At 62.3% G+C, this 18,016-nt stretch overlaps 1 protein-coding gene across 2 annotated transcripts; it reads right to left on the bottom strand.

Moving 5' to 3' along the window:
• Window positions 1–4,437: 4,437 nt before the first annotated feature.
• On the bottom strand, window positions 4,438–9,159 carry ETV3L (ETS variant transcription factor 3 like). Of its 2 annotated transcripts, none has more exons than XM_047705603.1 (5): window positions 8,931–9,159; window positions 8,590–8,827; window positions 8,268–8,457; window positions 7,801–7,921; window positions 4,438–5,439 (listed from the first exon to the last, which is right to left on the bottom strand). In XM_047705603.1, the coding sequence occupies exons 1-5, from the start codon at window positions 9,157–9,159 to the stop codon at window positions 4,955–4,957; spliced, it is 1,263 nt and encodes a 420-aa protein (XP_047561559.1). In that variant the 3' UTR covers window positions 4,438–4,954. The 2 variants fall into 2 exon arrangements, with proteins under 2 accessions (XP_047561559.1, XP_047561560.1); XM_047705604.1 differs by having other exon boundaries at window positions 5,023–5,439; window positions 7,801–8,004.
• Between the last annotated feature and the right edge of the window lie 8,857 nt (window positions 9,160–18,016).

Here is an 18,016-nt window from a genome sequence, read left to right as displayed (position 1 = left end):
GCCTTCTGAAGAGCTCTCCGTTTTGCTTTCTGCCTCTCTCTCTTTTCTCAGGAGGCTCCACGCCCAGCGTGGATCCCTGTGCGCGGCTTGAGCTCACGACCCTGAGATCAGGATACGAGCTGAGATCGGGAGTGGGACACTCGACAGACTGAGCCCCCCAGGTGCCCCTGCTTTCCCTTTACATGTTTCTATTTCCTCTCTCTGTCCTTACCTGGCCACATATGAAATTTAAAATATCTTTTATTTCTTTATTTTTTTTAAGATTAAAAAAAAAGATTTATTTAAATGATCTCTATGCCCAGGATGGGGCTAAAACTCAAGTCCCAAGATCAGGAGTCGCATGTGCCACCTACGGAGCCCCCAGGACGCCCCGAGGCATTTTTTAAATATTGAAGGAGGGAGGTGGTCCTAGTTCCCGGTGTTAAGGCAGGAGAGTGCGGAGTAGAACCAGCGAGCGAGCGCAGGGTGTTCCGTGGCCCTCGCTGTTCACGGAGGACAGAGAGTGGAGGGATGGAGCAGTTTTGCCTCATTAAGAGAAGCAGGGGCAGGTGGGGCAGGGCTGGGCCGCCGGGGCTCGGGGAGAACTGGTCCCTCGAGGTTGCCACAGGCCTCGGAGTCTGCTGGCCGTCTGCGCCCCGGCTTGGCCACCTGCTGGGGACTGAGCCCTGAGCAGGTGTTTGCCTCTCTGGTGGGTGTCGGACGACCGCTTGAGCGCTTGACGATGTGGCTGGTTCACGGGGGGTGCTGCGTGAATGTGGCTTTTTACGGTATTACAATCCCTTCTGAGGACAGTGGGGCAGTATGTATCTAAGCCATTAAAGTGTTGCGATTCTGGGGACCTCTGGGGGGCTCAGTGGGTTAAAGCCTCTGCCTTTGGCCCAGGTCGTGATACCAGGGTCCTTGGATCAAGTCCCGCATGGGCCTCCCTGCTCAGCGAGGGGAGGGGCTATGCTTCTCCCTCTACCCCTCCCCCTGCTTGTGTGCTCTATCAAATAAGTAAAAAATCTTAAAAATAACTAAAAATGTGATTTTTGAGCCAGTTATTTTATTCTTGAGGATGTAGCTCAAGGAATTATTTTAAAAAAGAAAAACAGATGAGGGGCGCCTGGGGGGCTCAGTGGGTTAAGCCTCTGCCTTCGGCTCAGGTCATGATCTCAGGGTCCTGGGATCGAGCCCCGCATCTGGCTCTCTGCTCAGTGGGGAGCTGCTTCCCCCTCTCTCTCTGTCTGCCTCTCTGCCTACTCGTGATCTCTGTCTGTCAAATAAATAAATAAAATCTTAAAAAAAAACCGGATGATAACTTGGACCAAGGTTTCGACACCATCGTATTTCCACAGCCGATAACAGGAAACAACCCAGAAGGCCAGCGAGAGGCCGCTGGCCGAGCGCCCGCCCCATCGGCATGACCGAACGTTCTGCGCGAGAGGCCCGGCCGGCCGTGGACTGTCCGTGCTCGGCGAAGCACCCACGAAGTAGCCCTCGGGGAGAAAAGAGGTCCCGGACCCATGTGAGTTTTGATGACTTGGATGGTGTTGGGCACGTGTGGCCCAGCTGTTGTGTTTGGGGTTAGAAACGCCTCCTTAAGATTCAGTTTTAGGTACTTTAAAGTAGGTTGGTCACTAAACACATTGTGTCTTTGAATTCGGTGTTGGACGTAATGGCGAGGGCGTGCGCTCAAGCTCTGTACGGGTTCGGAGCCCTGCGTCCTTCCCAGGGCCCTGCGGCCGTGCTCAGCTTCTCTGCCGGGTGCTGGCGTCCACAGCCCCGACACCTCCCAGAGGCTTCCAAAGGGCCGTCACTTGTACCTCAGCGCCTCTCAGCACGTAGTAGGCTCTCAAGAAACACTCACTGGGTAAGTACATACGTGTGCACACATGTGTGTATACGTGTGTGTACGTGTGTATATGTGTATGTGCGCACGTGTGTGTACGCGCGCGTGTGTGTGTGTGTGTGTGTGTACTGGAATTTTCTTCTCCCCTCTTGGGCAGGGTCCTCATTTGGGAACCGAGGAGGGAGAGGGCAGGGATTACCCTCGCTGCCACCAGCAATTCGGGGCAGCAAACGACTTGCTTTTGGGTTTAGATTCCCGGGCCTTTTGCCCAGTCACGTCAAGGTTCTAGGGACAGACGCCTCGCCTGAAAGGAGTGTGTGCTGTGTCACCCTGAGAACCCCGGCTTCGTGGGGGACACGCTGTTATTCACATCACGCAGCCGCGGTGAGCACAAGCCGACGTGACCACGTGTGCAAATGCACAGACACAGCGAAATGTTTGCTCCTGCGGTTGCAGTGAAAATCACACAGGAATTGTGGAAAATCTCCCTCTCGATATGTGATATGCTCATACTTCTAAGGGGTCTGAGGGCCTCTTAAGCCCTCAGTGCTCGTGACTGTGGTGAGGTGCAAGTGGGGGAAGCTCCCGTTTTACCTGTGACCTCGGACAAGCCTCTTCCCGGCTCCGGGCCACGATCACCACGGGCCCTCTGGCTCCCAACAGTCTAGAGCTCGTGAGGCCAGGGTGGGCGACTTCCTCAAACGCTGCTTGAACCCACGAGTGTCCTTGTGCTTGGTGTGACAGCAGGGGTGTTTGGGGCACTGACTGCACGTCTGGTCCTGGTTCCCGCTGCTCCTGGAAGAAGGCTGAGTGTCCACTCTGTGCTCTCCCCGGGGGCTGGGGTTGATGGCCGCAGGCAGCCAGAGGCTGTGACGTTGGGGTTGACAGCTGCACCCCGTTGTCCCAGAGGGGCTGCTAACCGGCTGTTTGAGGTCACAGGAGACCTGCAGATCCTTTGGTGGCTCCTCCGTGATTTGCAAAGGGGGCTTGGAACGGGATGGTTTCATGAACTGTTTTTATCCTGAAACTCCTTTCCCAACCTGAGAAGACCCCAGGGTGCCCATCACCCCTTCTTCTCAAACCTAGCCATGTCCCCAGGCTGTGCCCTGCAGGCCCCCCGTCCCCCCCACCCCAGTCCCTGGACCGCCCGGTGGGAGCAGGCACGGCGCTGGTGGAGGCTCTGGCCACCAGAGGGCGCTCTCACGACACAGAACCCCGCCGCGTCCTGCGCTGGGGAGCCCGCCCGGACTCGCCGAGGCCACCCTCTGCTGGAGTGAGTCTCAGCCTGGGACAATTTCCTCCCCCTAGGGACAGCTGAGGGCATCTGCTGGCGTCCGGAGGCCAGGGACGGATGTTGTCAGCAACCCAGGATGCACAGCACAGGTCCCACCACAGCAGAATAGACCCCCAGATGGCCACGGTGCCAAGGCTGGGAAAGTGGGCTTTACCCACACGCAGAACATCCCCCCACCCCCGCCAGGGTACATCTCCTGGCCTGTCCTGTCCCAGTTCACCTCCCCCAAAGGGAACTTTTGGATACTGGCAAACATTGCTCATTCCCTGAAAGGCAGTGGTCACAGAAGAGGTGGGTAGGGCAGAGGGCACATGGGGGTCCCCGGTACGGGACCCTGTCCGTGGGGTTGGCTCTCCAAGCAGCGCCCAGGCTCCCTGACAGTGCGAGCCAGTTCCTGGGGCCGGAGGGACAACACCAGCTCTTTGTCTCCCAGACTGGGCAGGGTGAGGGGACGCCCCAGCCTGGGGGCTCCTCCCTCCCATAGGGCTGGGGCAAGGCCTGCAGCTTGAGGAGCCAGCGAGAAGCATCTCCTGACATCTCCTGGGGGGAAGACCTGGTGCGGGGGGAGGCGGAGGCGGTGCGCCGGCCTGTGTCCAGCCTGCAGGCCCAGGGGCTGGGCTCTGGCTCACCTCAGCCTCTCCGTGGGGTGAGGGCCTGACCCCGAGCTACTCGGGGCCTCTCCCTCCCCGCACGTCGGCCACAGAGAGGGACAGGGTGGCAGCAGAAAGCAAGGCGCACACTCACTCCTGGATGAGGGACCAGGACCCTCTGTGCCCCCTTCGTTCCCGCTCCGCATCCAAGCAAGGAAGGGGAGACAAGTCCTGAGCCTGGTGCGGGCAGCCGAGAGACAGGAGGGTGGTCTGGTTCGCTTGCCCTGGCCCCAGGAACACTCTGCCCGTCGTCGGCTCTGCCCTCACACAGCAGGAGCCCCTCTCGCGTGTCCCCCTCCCCTAGCCACCCAGGCTTCTATCAGCTCCGTGTGTCATTCTGAGGCCCCGGGGAGAGAGAAGGGGAGCCTGCCAAGGCCCTCCGTCACCCCACCCCCTTCAAATGTGCTCGGAGGTCTTGCAGGGACCCGAGGGTGGTTCTGGGAAGGCCCTGCTCTGCGCTCGGGGTCCGTCCCTGTGCCTGGTCTCCCACGTGGCTGGCAGGGGGGCGCCCCTCGCCAGGCTTCCATCAGCCTCTTGCTCTGGGGAGGGGATGGTGGCCCCTCTCCCCACCCCTTGCCCCCTCCCACAAGAACCTTGGGTGGCATTTAGCCCTGTGCCAGGTCAGGGCAGCGGGAGTGGGGTGGGGACGCGGCACTAGAGGGCAGGTGGCCAAGGGCATTTTATTCACGGTCTGCTGGGCAAAATTACAGAACCCACGAGGCCAGTCCCTCCCTGCCCCAGGCCCTTGGGTCTCAGGAGTTGGGGGAAGGTGATGACAGAAGGAAGTGTCTGAGTGGGCAGGAGCTCCCAGGGCTGGTGGAGGAGTGTGAGGAGGGCGGGGCAGAGACTGGGAGTGGGGCCTGGAGGAGGGGCCTGGGCCCTAACACTCAGGGCATGCTGACCCCTGACCCCCAACCCAGACGCCCACTTTCTCCCTTGTGTGGGCAGCTGGGGGGCTGGGCCCCTTGAAGAAAGTGGAGATGAAAACTGTCTCCTTAATCTGATTGACAACTGGATGGGAAGGGGGGGCCTTGCCTCAATCTTCCTCACCCCTGCAAGGCTCCCCACCTCTTTTTGTCCAGCTCCACTCCTTCAAAGCTGGGCCAGGCAAAGCCAGAAAGGAAGCAGACGAGAGGAGGGATGGAGTTTGGGGGACCCTACCCCCTATCTCTTCCCCACCTAAGGAGGGTCCAAGGGCCACACTGCCTTGAAGTTCTCCAGCCGGGGGGACACGAGGCTTTTGTCCCCAGTTTTGGGTCCGTGAATGTCTGAGGAGAAGCCGTCCCGGGGGTCCAGGTGTCTCTTTGCACCCGTCATGGGACAGGGCTTCACCTCCAGGCCCTGGGGCCTCAGCGACAAGAGCCGGAGCCTCTCACCACCCCCCTGTCCCAGCCCAGCCAACAGGGGGAGTCCCAGAAAGGGGTGGGTCCCTGTGAGGCCCCTGGGCCCTGGGAGCAGGCTGTCTGGCTTGGAGGCCCCTGGGAACCGCTGCTCCTGCTCCGGGAGGACAGGAGGCAGGAAGGGCCCTGAGAGGTGGGTCCAGTCGGCAGGGAGGGAGGGTGGGAGGGGAGGGGGGAAGGATGCCAGATTGGGTGGCTGGTCTTGGAGGCTCCCCAGGATGCAGCAAGGGCTGAGCTGGCAGGGGCCCGGGAGAGAGCCAAGGCCTGGAGAGAGAGCGAGAGGGGGAGAGATCAGGCGGGATGCCCCGCATCTCTACCCACTTCCCTTTCCTCTTCCTGGAAACTTCCTCTCCCCACTGTGCACCTCCCTGTCTTCTTTGCTTGGAGTCTCTTTCCTGGGGGCAGCCTGGCTGAGCCCTTCATGGCCCCTGTACTCTCCTGGGGGCCCCGATGGAGTGCGGCACTTGTGCTGTTACCTCCTGTAGGTCTGTGTCCCCGGCCCAGCCCAGAGGGGGCAGGCCTGCCTGGTGCGCTCTCCCTGGACCCAGCCCCACCGGGCGCTGTTAGGAGCTCAGTGCCTATGTGTGCAACGGCTTGGAAGAGGACGTCCTTTGCCTAATCTCCATGAATCTTGTCCTCACTCCGTCTGGCCTGGAGCAAAGGGCTGAGGCTCTAGTGTGGGGCCCTGGGCTTCTCTGGCTGCCTCTGCTCCCCCAGGAGCCTCCTCCCCGCCACCCCTCCTCCCAGATCCGCCCTCATGCCCCCCTGCCCTCCTGCTCTGTGGGCATCCTGCAGTGGGGTGCCCAGGCCTGGCCCGGGACTCGGGGTGGCTAGCAGAACCTCACACCACTGTCTATGTTTCCAAAGGCCCGACTCCAATCCCTCTAGGTCCCTCCTTCGCAAGGCCACATCCTTTAACCGCAGAGCAGAGTGAGCGCAGCGGTGGGGCTGGACTTAAAAAAAAACTGGAAAAGCACATCAGTTACGACTTCACACACCAGGCAGATTGGAAAGGAACACTCTTTCTGAAGTCGGGGCTCTGAAGGGGAGAATAGGACATGGTCCTGCATGGGGCAGGGGTGCCCCTCCCTGGGTCCCTGGGGTTACCATCCTCCATGGCCCCGGGTCTCCTGAGGCCGCAGCTCTGTTGGCCCTGGGCGGGAGGCTGAGTCGGCGCAGAGGAGCCGGTTCTGAACGAGCTGCCCCTGCCTCCCTTCCTGGCGCCTGCTGCCCCTGCCTCCGAATCCTGACCTCTCTTCCTCCCTGAAGCAGTGTCCTGCTGGTAAGGGGCGGCTCTAGCCTTCTGGAATCCCAGTCCAGAAGTGGGCCCGGGGCTGCTCTCCCCTCCTGGGGACCTAAGCCAGGCAGGGCACGTGTGGGTGCCTGAAGAGGGCAGGGAGGAGCACGGAGCTCCCTCCAAGCTGGGGCTCTCCAGGGACACGTCTCCCCCTCACGGTTTCCCAAAGAGAAAGCTGTGTGCCCGAGGCATTCCCATAGCCGGGGGGTAGAGGGGTGGGGAGTGGGGTGGGTTGGAAGAACAGGGGTGCCGTGCGGGCTCCGTCTAGCTCCAGGGGCAGGCGGGTGGCCATGCGAGTCCCGGCATGCCCTGGGCGGCCCACACCTACCAGCAGCACTCCGGGGCCCAGAGCCAGGCCCTTCTGGGCGCCCAGCTACCTACGCTGCGGGTAGGGCTAAGGCCAAGGGTCTCAAGGGTCTACCCCCATGAAATTGCTGGGAGAGGAGGAGCAGCAGGTCTGGGACCTCTGTATGGAGCCTTGGGCTACTGGAGGGTCCCTGGGAACTTCCTCACAGAGAGAATCATCTCCCTGTTTACAGCCCTGGGAGAGCTGGCCTCTGCCTCCATTTCCACGGTCTCCCCCCGGGCAGTGCTGGCCTTTCCCAGAACCTCTTTCCTGCCCCAGGGCCTTTGCAGATACTGTTCTCTCTGCTTGCCATGCTCCCCTCCCTCTCTCTCCTGTCGGCCCTCCTTCTCCACCTGGTATGGGTGGCTTGGTTCCGGCCCCATCATCTTCTGCCTAAGTGACCCTCCCCAGCCGACCAGCACCAGACACACGCCTCCTGGAACCCCAGCTCTGCATAGACCCCAAGTCATCTTTCTGAGATAAAAATCTCATCACGCCTCTCCCCTCCGGGGGGCCTCCCACCCATGGGGCTCAGTCCCACCCTTAGCGTGGCTCTGAGTCCTCGTGACCGGACACCTGCTGCTTGGCCAGCTTCATCTGCCCCCTCCTCCCTGCCCCATACCCTCCGCATCCCTTGTCCCCGAGCATGGCAGGCCCCCGGGGCGCTTCAGCTTTGCTGCATCTGCTCTGGCTGTCCCAAAGCTATTCCCTCTGCCTGGGCACCTCCTGCACTTGCTTCGCCAGCCCAGGGGTCGCTCTCCTACAGGACGCCCGCCCCTCCTCTGCGTTCCCAGAGCTCCTGGCTCTTCCCTGAGTCTCGGTCCCGGTCACCCACCATCCAAGCCCGCACACCGGGGGAGTAGCTGGGGCTCGGTTTGTGGAAGGGTGAATCGCGCATAGTAATCCTTGTCTCAGCCTCCCACCCTAGTGCTCCAGCACTGGCCCTGGCGGTCCTCCCCTCCTCTGCAGCCCCAGCACTCACGGGGGGTGCCGCTGCTGCTCCCTTTCTTGTCCTCAGTGGCCTCTGGCAGCCCGTGGGGGGTCTGGTGTCCAGCCAGCTGCTCAGCCGTGGCCCGCTGGGTAAGCAGCAGGCTATGCAGGAGCTGGGGCGGGGGTGAGAAGCAGTGGTGGGGTGGGACGGCCTCGACCGGCCTGCGCTCCCCAGTTCACACGGTGCCCAGAGCCACTTGTCAGCACAATGGAGTGTTCTCAGACGGTTGTTAAACGGTCACTGCCCACACGCCCAGGGCCTCCCCTGGCACCGCACCACCGGAGGACTGACGCCTGGCAAGGAAGGAGGCGCCCTCACTCCCAGGTGTGTGCTGCACCATGAACCACGCAGGGGTGAGTCACGGCGCCACTCCTGCCCTTGGGCGCTCAGGGACTACAAGGCAGGGGGAGGGCAGGGGGTCTCCTGGGCGGAAGGGCCCGGGCTGTGGGGGCACCTACCTCGCTGGGCAAGCCCATGGGCAGCAGGGCTGGCCGGAGGAGGGCGGGGGCCCCCAGCAGCACTTGGGGGGGAGGCGGAGCCCACACCTCGCACAGAGGGTAGTTGACCACGACCAGCCTGCTGAAGTTGAACTTGTACGTGAACCGTTTGCCTTTGGTCTTGTGCAGGATCCTCTTGTTGTAGTAGTATCTGCAGGGTCGGAGGTGGAGGGCGCGGGCTTGGCCCAGGGCCAGCGAGCCAAACCCCAGCTGGGGGGGCGGGGGGGTGACAGGGACCCTGACCTCTGACCCCTCGGCCCTGCCCCTGCTCATCCCCCCTCACCGGAGGGCCCGGCTCAGCTTGTCGTAGTTCATCTGGGGTTTGCACTTCCTGCGGCCCCAGAGGCGGGCCACCTCGTCGGGGTCCTTGATGACGAACTCCCCGTACTCTCCCTGCTGCCAGGCGATGACATGGCGGAACTCCTCCTTCTGCAGCAGCTCCAGGATGAAGTGCCACAGCTGGATCTGCCGGGAGCCTGGGGACGACTCGGCCTTGCAGGCCCAGTCTGGGAAGGCCACGCCTGGGGGCAGGGGTGTGAGTGCCACCCGGCTGCTCGCTCGGAGGCCCCCCGGCCGCCCCCTGCCCCTGATGCGGGGGGCCTGGGGGACTTGGCAGAGGCTCACCTGAGATCCAGGGGCTGCCCGGGCCGGCAGGGGCACCCTCGACTGTGCAGCTGCACTGCATGGTCCTCCCGGGGGGCAGCGAGGGCCGCGTCTGGGCCTGGTGGGAGGCGGGTGCTGCTGAGGCAGGAGGCGAAGGAGGAAGGCAAGAGAAGTGGGGAGACTCGAGGGGCGAGCGGAGACTGAGGCAGGACCCTGGGGCGGCCCGCTGGCAGGAAGCTCCCCCCACCATCCCGAGGGCCAGGCCGGCCTCCTCTGGGGGTCTCCTCCGGGCCAGGGCTTGGGGCTGAGCCACCTACAGGTGGGTCCCATACCCTGCCCTTGAGGGGGGACGCACACAGGATGGGCTCTCTGTTCAGGGCTCACGGGATCGGAGGTTTCCCCAAGAGAAGACATGAGAAAATGTAATTAATTGGTGGGTCCTGGTCAACCTTGAGGAGATGCGCAAACCCGTAGCTCTGTGCCCAGGTAGGTGGTTGCGAGTGTGGGGAGACCTGGGATTGTGCTTTTCTCAGCGGGGGTTTGCCGAGCGGGCCCAGGCCTGGTGGGCTGGGGCTGTTCCAGAAGTGGCTGGCAAGGGCATCCACGGGAAGAAGTTATCCACGGTGTTCGGTATCTGTCTTCCCCTCAGAGTGGCAGCTCGAAGGCGCCAGGAATCCCCTCCGTCTGGTTCATGGCCGCCGGCTCTCCAGGGGCCTGCCCAGCACTGGCCTCCGACCCGCAAGTGCTCTGTCAGCGTCCACTGAGTTACCGAACCCCGGGCCCCTGGATAGTGGGATCTTGTCTGTCCCCAGACTGGCGGGAGGCAAGGCGGTGAGATGGGCGGAGGATGGGGAGCGGCCCCCACGGCTGGATCTCACCTGATGCAAGCCAGGGCCGCGGGAGGAAGTGTTCATATCCTAGAGCCTTCCAGATGGGTCAAGGCTGGCACTCCGGGCCGGCTCCCACTGTCACTGAGGGTGGAGTGTCGGGGGGATGCGGGGTGTGGGCCCGCTCCTGGCGTAGATGGTCCCTGCACGGGCAGGATCGTGTGTGCACTGGAGACCAGCTTGGGTGACCTGACTCTGGGTTTGCAGCTCGGGGGAAGTCGGGCAGAGGGAGGGCTGCTCTCGGCTGGAACTTAGGAGGCCAGAAGGTCTGGAGGGCATGTGGAGGCTTGTCTGGAGTGGCCGCCTCACTTCCCAGACAGCTCACCAAGGGAGAGCCTCCTGACGCACGGCTCCTAAGGCACAGCACCTGCTTGCTTGCCGAGGTTCTCAAACGTTAAGGATCCCCTGGGAATCTCTCCACAATGCAGATTCTGATGCTGTGGGGCTGGATGGTGCCTGAGAGTCTGGATTTCTAACATGCTCCTGGGTCGGTCCATGGACCCTGCTGTAAGCAGGGACCCTCCTGAGAGCGGAATCGGGGAGGGGGTCAGGACGGCTCGGGATCCCAGACACCTCAGCTGGTGAGACACTCTTGTCCCCCCCACCCCAGAGGTCATATGGGTCTCCTGCTTTCCCTTTCCCAGGGTGTCAACGGACAAACTGACAGCTCCTGGGGAAGGTGCTTCTGGGGGTCCCCAGTCTGGCCTGAGCAGAAAGCATCCCTGGAAATTAAGGTGGCCGAGGGCGAGCAGGTCCACGCCTACTTGGAGTCTGCGGGAGTAGGTTTTCCCACCCATCCCTCTGCCAGCTGACATTCTGGAAATTCTCCTGGTTCTTCCCTCCCCTGAAGCGGATGCCTCCACCCCTCCCACCTTCCTTTCCTGCCTTGTCCATTGGGAAGTTCCTCCTGTCTCAAGTGGGTTGGGAACCTTCCACCTCACCGTAGGAAAATGGGTTGGGAGATGATGGAGGGTAGAGCAGGGAGGGGCGTGGAGGTGAGAGGTCCCAGGGGAACACTGTTCTGTGGAGGGAGCTGGTGGGATTCCTACAGCTGCCCCCGTGCCACTGGTCTGGAGGATTGGAGACTCCAGGAAACCTGGGGGGCTCAATTCTTAAGCATCTGCCTTTGGTCATGATCCTGGGGTCCTGGGATCGAATCCCACATCAGACTCTCTGCTCAGCGGGGAGCCTGCTTCTCTCTCTGCCTCCCCATGCTCTCTCTCTAATAAATGAATAAAATCTATTTTAAAAAAAGGAGAATGATAAATCCACTGCAGAGCAGACCCTCAGTGTGCCCTGTGCCCCGCCCAGGAATCGACATGCCTGCCCCAAAACCTCATCGGAACTATCTGAGACGGAGCTCAGAGAGGTGGAGGAACTTCTCTAAGGCCACACAGATCTCAAGTGAAAGAGCGGAAAGCAAGACCTTAATTCGAGATATAAAATATTCTGCCACCCAGGTGGGCTACCAATACCCTGTCTGGCCTTCAAAGGGAAAAAAACCCCAAATACAAAAACCAAAGTGGCATCAGTGGCGAGGTCAAGCCTGCCCTCCCACCCCTCCCCATTTTCCAGCCTCCCCCGTGTTTATGGGAGTCCCTCCTGCATCCCCAAGTCTTTGAGGAGTTTGTCGCCTGGACGTGGACGTCCTCCCTGCCATTTAGTCCTGCCCAACGTCTCCCCTCAAGCCCCCTCCTTCTGTGCTAGAGCCCCGAGGAGCTGACCCAGCCTCAGACAGGCTCTAATCCCCGCTCTGGTGATGAGGCTCCAGAGGCTGGGGGAGGCACCCCGCTCTGTCCCCCAGTCCTGCACCCGAGGCCCCTGGCTTCATCCCTCCGGTGTTGCCTGGTGCCCAGGGTGAAGGGCTGCAGGCGGGGTAGGGGGGGGTCTCTCAGGGCTCCTACAGCTCCGGGCTGGGACAGGGAACTATCCAGCAAAAAGGGCCCTAACTCTGGGAAACTCCGTCATTAAAAGGTTGTAGCAACGGCCCCGTGGCCCGCTGCCGGGCGCCAGCAGTCTCCTTGGCCGATGCGAGGGCTCCTTACAACACATGTAGGGTTTAGGTCAGGATTGAGTAATGCAGCATAGAGAATGCTGGTGACAAGAGAGAGGGAGCCTTATGCCAGGGCGTGGAGCTCGAGGAAATATCCCGGCAGATCTGATCTTTCTGAGTTGAGTCAAGAGGACTGGGGTCCCTATCCCGCCCGGCACGGGGCTTGACGTTTCCCCCAAAGCTACGGTACTGAATCTTCACGATAACACCTTGACGTGGCCACTCACAGCCCCATTTTACAGGTGTTGGAAATCAAGGCTCTGAAGAGGAGACGTGCGGAGGATCCCAGGGCGAGGGGCAGAGCTGGCCGGCGGGGAATGGGTCTGTCTGCCTCCGAGCTCTGAGCAGTAATCACTCAGGGGGCCCCGGGAGCTGAGGCCGAACCCCGGGAGTGGAGCGGGCGGCTGGGCCCTGGGCCCTGGGCCCTGGGCCCTGGAGACTTCCCGGTCTTAGCTGAGCTGTGACGCTTGGGGACGCTCTGTCAGATGGGGGGGATGGGAAAGACGGGGAGACACTCAAGAAGAAACAAAGTTGCTAGTTCAAGACTGATGCTGCCTCCCTAACTGAAGAGCCAGACTTGCAGCAGAAGGGGCTTTGCCGCTGGGCCTTCTGAGAGGCCGGCCTGGGTGACTGCACGGTCGTGTCGTTGGCCTCAGCCGGGTCCTCTCAGCGAGCCTCTGACTGATCTGGCAGGAGAGCAGCGGAGAGGAAGGGTGCCTGCGGGGCCGGGGGCTGTGTACACAGGCTAGGATAAGAGGGTCACAGCGGGGAGACAAGCCCAGAAGGGGACAGTGGAACACAGAGATGACAGCCTCCAGGTGGGGGGCAGGGGTTAGGCTGGTCAGCGTGGAGCCAACTGCCCGGCCCCTGCCCCCACCATCAAATCCCAATCTGATTAGAAGCCTCTAGTCTGTCCCCTTGATCTCAGTCCCAAGTGGAGAGTAGGTAGTCCTGAGACCTCCCTAATGCTATTAGCTAAAGCTGCTTAGGTAGGGGTGCGAGGGGCGGGGGGGGGGGTGCCGGGAGGGCCAAGCCAACCACCTTTTCCCCTGGGGGTCTGGGGGAGGGGCAGGGATAGATATTCTTTCTTCCCAAGCCCCCAGGGCATCTTGCTCCTTGGCCAAGTCCCCAAGCCCAGGGAGCCCTTCCTGGTGCTCCTCCAGCTGACAACCTCCCCCGTAAGGTCAGCCCTTACTGCCAGCCCCCCTCCCGGAGACGTGCCCCTCCTTGCCGCTCCCCTAGAAGGGTCCCCAGGCAGGCCTGCTTCTCCCACAGCTGTTTCCCCTCCAGGGGCCTTCGGGTCCCAGGCTGCCGCGTCCCCCCACACCCCCAGCCGGGTCTCTTGCAGACCCTCCGACTCTGGTCTCTGCGTCCCTGGGGGCCGTGGGCTAGAAAAGGTTTGTGCAACCACGAGCAGAAATGAAAAGCCAGACACCCGCAGGCCCTATGCCAGACCTGTCAGAAGGGCAGCTGAAGGCTGAGGGGAAAGTGGCCTAGCCCTGGGGCCAGGGGTTGGGGGAAGGGCCCTGGGCAGGCTCCCAGCCCCGCACCCTCCCCTCTCCCCTCTCTGGTCTCTGTTCCCCTTGCTTTGACCTTTTCATCTTCGGCTCATTTCCCGCTTCCTGACTACTTCTCTCTCCTTTCCAGTCCCGTCCACCAGGCTTCTCGAGTCTTCCCTCCTTGGCGTCTGCTCCGTCCTCTTCTGTCTCGGTTTCGAGGCTGTTCCTTCTCCGGCTGTTTCTCGAGACCGCACCATGCGCCCAGCCCCAGCCCCCGCTCCAGCCTCTCCCCGAGCTCCTGCCCTCTGTCTCACCCATCCTTCGGAGCTGGAAACGGAATGCAGCCCCCCCAGCTGCCTGGCCCGACCTCTGCAGCCCCCTCACACCACCTGCCTCCCTCCCAATGGCCCCCAGCGCTGCACCCCTCCCGGGGCAACCCCAGGCTCATTTCCTTTCATCTCATTCCCGGCAGGCAGCTGCGCCCCGGGGATCCCCCTGCCTGGACATCCCCGGTCCTTCCCTTTGTCCACCCCCAACCCACCCAGGGACAAGAAATCCCCTCCAGCAGGCACTGAGGTGGCCGAGGAGCCAGGCCAGGCCGGCCAGAGGAAGTGAAACTCTCAGCCAAATGCTAAGCTGGGATGGCGGGCAGCGGGGTCTGAGCACACCGGGACCAGTGTTTCAGGATCTCGCCAGCTGCTGGGGCTTCTGCCACCTTCTGACTCACCCCCTCAAACCCCAGTTGACGTCCAGCCTCCACCTCAACCCTGTCTTCACCCCAATCCTAGTGAACCCTGTCTTCCACTTCCACTAAGCCCCAAGCCTGAGTGAGGACCCACTCCCCACCGGCCCCATGGCCACCCGAGTAGAGCCAGAAAGGCACTTGGACCTGGGGCAACCAGGGTCCCACACTCCTCCCTGGCCCTTCTCTTGTCCTTTGGGAGGGGCTGAGGGGGGCCGGCGTGCTTCACTCTGCCTCTCTAGCCTCACAGAGCCTCCACCTGCCCTAGGGCCCAGGGCTCTCAGACTTCAGTCTTCTTGGACCCAGCTCTTGGGAAGGATGCCAGGAGTCAGAGGAAGGGAGACAAGCCAGCACAGGGGACAGAATCCCCCTACCCTGTCTGAGGTTTCAATCCAGTTCACACCAGCCTGGCTTGGATGGGAGCCCAGCCTTAACTCTCCAACCCCGGGACGTCTGCCCAACCCCTGCCTCCTCCTCCCCATCCCCAAGCTGGGGTGCCCACACCCCCACATCAGTCCTCACCCTCAGCCCTGCGGATGGTGCGGTGAGCTCTGGGTGAGCTGCTGCAGGTAGAGCCCGCAGGGACACCTGAGCCCGTCTTCCCCTCGGGCCCAGCCTGACTGGACCCGGTGAATGCCAGGAGTCCCATCTGCCCCAGCAAGCTGACACCTGACCCCACCAGTGCCAGAGGGGGGAACAGCTGTCTTTGTGAGCTCCCCACTTCTTTCTGCCCTGACTGCCTGGCCCCTGGCTCTGTGGCTGTCCCACAGCTGATGGAGGAGGAGGTGGCCGCCTTGCAGACAGTCTCAGTGTGGCCCCGGGGCACTTGTCTCCACCAGCACCCCTGTCTCCTTACGAGCCCCCTTCCCCAGCGTCTCCTAACAAGCCCCCTTCCCGATGGCTCCACAGTGGGGTCCACAGCTGGGGCAGGGTGGGGGGGGCAGGCCATCCCCCTGCCACCAGTGTCCCTTACCTCGGTGCAGCGGCAGTCCCTGGCTCCGTCCCCGCTTCCGCAGGCGCACTCTTCGCCCAGCGGCCCTCGCGCATCACACCCGAGTTAGGGTTACTTAAAATGAGAGCGGGATCTCCAAGCTCCCAGGGGAGCTGATGTGGTTTTCAGTCAATAGCATTAACCCTTCAGGGGCCAGTGGCACGATGGCCTGCGCCCCCTCCAGCTCAGCGAGGGCTGGAGTGGGAGGGGGTCTCTCTCGGTGGGTCCTTAGCATCTAGAGCCTGCCTCGGGGGCTAGTGGCTCCAAAAACATGGGGCCAACGCAGATGCTGCTGAGAAGGCCGCATGTCCTCAGTTCCAGGAAAAGGGACCCTGAAGGGCGGGGAAGTCCTTCCAGCTGTCTACCCTTCCCTAGACAACCAGCCCTTCTCTCAGGGAGCTTTCTGTGGCGATAGAGCCCAGGCCTGGATGAGCGCCCCCTTCGAGACCTGGGCCTCTTCCCACCTGGGTCCCAGGCCCCGGACCTGTTCACAGGGTGCCCTGAACCCTCACCTCGGATGTCGTCTCTGAGCTGCGCCCATGAGAGGCTATGAATGGTTTACCCCGTGTGTAAGCACTTAGCCTATCTCTTTCTTCCTGGAGTTCTGGAAGATGATTCTTCCCTTTCTCTACTAATGTGACTCAAAGCTAGACAGCAAGAAGAACTTCCAGATCAGGCATAATAAACCAGATGATGGGGCATCGGAGACCCTGCTATGGAAGCAGCAGGATGGATTCCAGAACACACCGGGAGGGGGACGCTTGCCCTTGGGAGAGGCTTCTCAGGGGGAAGAGAGAGCCTCTGTCTTTAAAGTCCTGGGGACGACTGTCGGGCCGGAGCCCGTCTCCCCAGTGTCCTGCAGGGAGGGGAGGTTGACGGCTGTCATCAGGGAATCAATATGATTTTCTTGTTTTCCTCCTTGGCTGTGGGAGGCCAGGTTGCCCTCCCACCCCTCATGATGCAGCCTCTCCCAGCCCTGAACTGATGGAGAGCCACGGAATTCAATTCTGGGGGTTGTTTTCTGGTTAAATCAACCGAAGCTAACGTGACGGAAAGGTGAGAGAGGAACAGGGTGATTGATGGGAGAGACAGATCGCTGGGGGCCACAGGGAGAGGGTCCGGGGCCGGGGGGGGGGACACCGAATGGGTGTGCAGTTGTTGGATGCAGGCCAAGGGGAGAAGGATTGGCAAGGACTGGGCAGCCTTGACCTCCAAGGAGGACGCAGAGTGGCCGCGTGGGGGCTGAGCTTGGCCCTAAGACTGGGACCCGTATCGCCCTTTGGGGCTGGGGGCCTGTCCTCATCCCCTGGGCGGTCCCACCCTTCTGCACCTTCACCCCACTCCAGCTCCCTCCTCTAAGGGCTCGGGACCACTGGAGTTAGGAGCCAGTAAGGGCCAAGGCCCAGAGGATGCAGGGAGGAAGAGCTCTCCCCGTCTCTCCACCGAGGCCCTGCCCAGCCCTTCGGCTCTGCAGGGGGCGGCTGGGACCTTCGTCTGGGGCTTCGTTCTACAGTTCTACACCGAGTGGCTCAGGTTCCCCTGGGAGGCGGCATCTGGGTGGCCTCCAGGGAAGGAGGCTCCTGGCTTCTCTGCTTTCCCACTTCCTGCCGTCACCCCGGCTCCAAGGAAAGTCCCCCTGTGTCACCAGCTGCGAGTCCTTGCAGGAACCAGACCGGTTGCCTCTGAGCTGAAGGACGGTTTTCACCTTTCCTCTTGGGCAGCTCTGCAGACTTCCCTGCCCACTTCCTCCCATATTCCTGGAAACCTGGTCAAAGCGGCAGCCCCCGGCCCCGTCCACGTCCCGCACTGACAGGAGGCTGGGCCAGGGCAGGGGCGGGGGGGCAGGAGGCCGAGGGCTTGGCGCAGATGCTGGCTTCTGGGCTGACACACGGGACCTCCTGCTTCTTCCCCAAGACAGAGGTGAATGGCCTAGTGTCCTCTGGGGATGGGGTCCCCTTCCCAAATCCAGCCCTTTCCTTTGTTCTGTGAGCACCTGAGGGCGGGTGCCAGGGCCTGGTACAGAGCCTGCTCCCGGGGCTGCCCCTGCAGGGACCGCTGAGTGATGTCCCGAAAGGCCCCCACCGGCTTCTCCCGCTCTAGCCAATCCCGCTCCCCTGGCTGAGAGCGGGGACCCTGTTCAGAGCTGCCCTCAAACCCCCAGCTTAACCGTGATTGACTCCTTGCAGCTGCTCCAGCTGCCCCCCATTTTCCGGCCAGTGACGCAATGACGGGCGCTGAGCAAGGTGCGGTGGGGACCCCTGCCCCACTGGGAGGCCACGGTCTGCAGAAGGCAGCCCTTCCCACTCTGGGGGTCTCGCAGGGCCCACCTGGGGGCAACTGTCCAGTGGCGGAGGGAGGGCCCGCTCCCCTGCCTGCCCTGAGGGCTTGTGGGCACAGACTCGGGGAAGCCAAGGAGGTTCCCTCTGAGCCTGAAGGAGAAGCTTCCGGCTGCAAATAGTGACCGCAATACGGGAGCCACCCAGCACCAGCCTACGGGCGCCAGGTGACACTGCGGATCCAGGCCTCATCTCCTCGCATGGACCCTCTTAGGCCTCACTTGGGCCTCGGCAGCCCCCTGACTTACAGCGGGCAGGCCGGGAGACACGGGGGCAGGCTCGGACCCGGGGGGGCCTGCTCACGGGGCTGCACGGGGTGCGGGGGGTGGGGGACACAGGCATGAGGACCGGGAGGAAGGAGAGGAAAAGGGCCCTCTGCTCCCTCTCCTCCAGGATGCGGCCCCGGGTCCTGGCAGCTAGTGGAGTGGGGCAGGGGACGGGTCTCTGGGCTAGGCCAACCGTGGCAGTGGTGACTGGATTCAGCGGGGAGAAGATGACTAGGGACACCCCTGAATAATGGGGTCAGGGACACCCCTAAATAAGGGGGTGAGGGGGAAGGGACACCCTTGAATAAGGGGGTCAGGGGCAGGGACACCCCT

Source organism: Lutra lutra, chromosome 15 (assembly GCF_902655055.1).
Source record: "Lutra lutra chromosome 15, mLutLut1.2, whole genome shotgun sequence".
NCBI classification, from domain to species: domain Eukaryota; kingdom Metazoa; phylum Chordata; class Mammalia; order Carnivora; family Mustelidae; genus Lutra; species Lutra lutra.
This window is presented reverse-complemented; position numbering and strand designations above follow the sequence as displayed.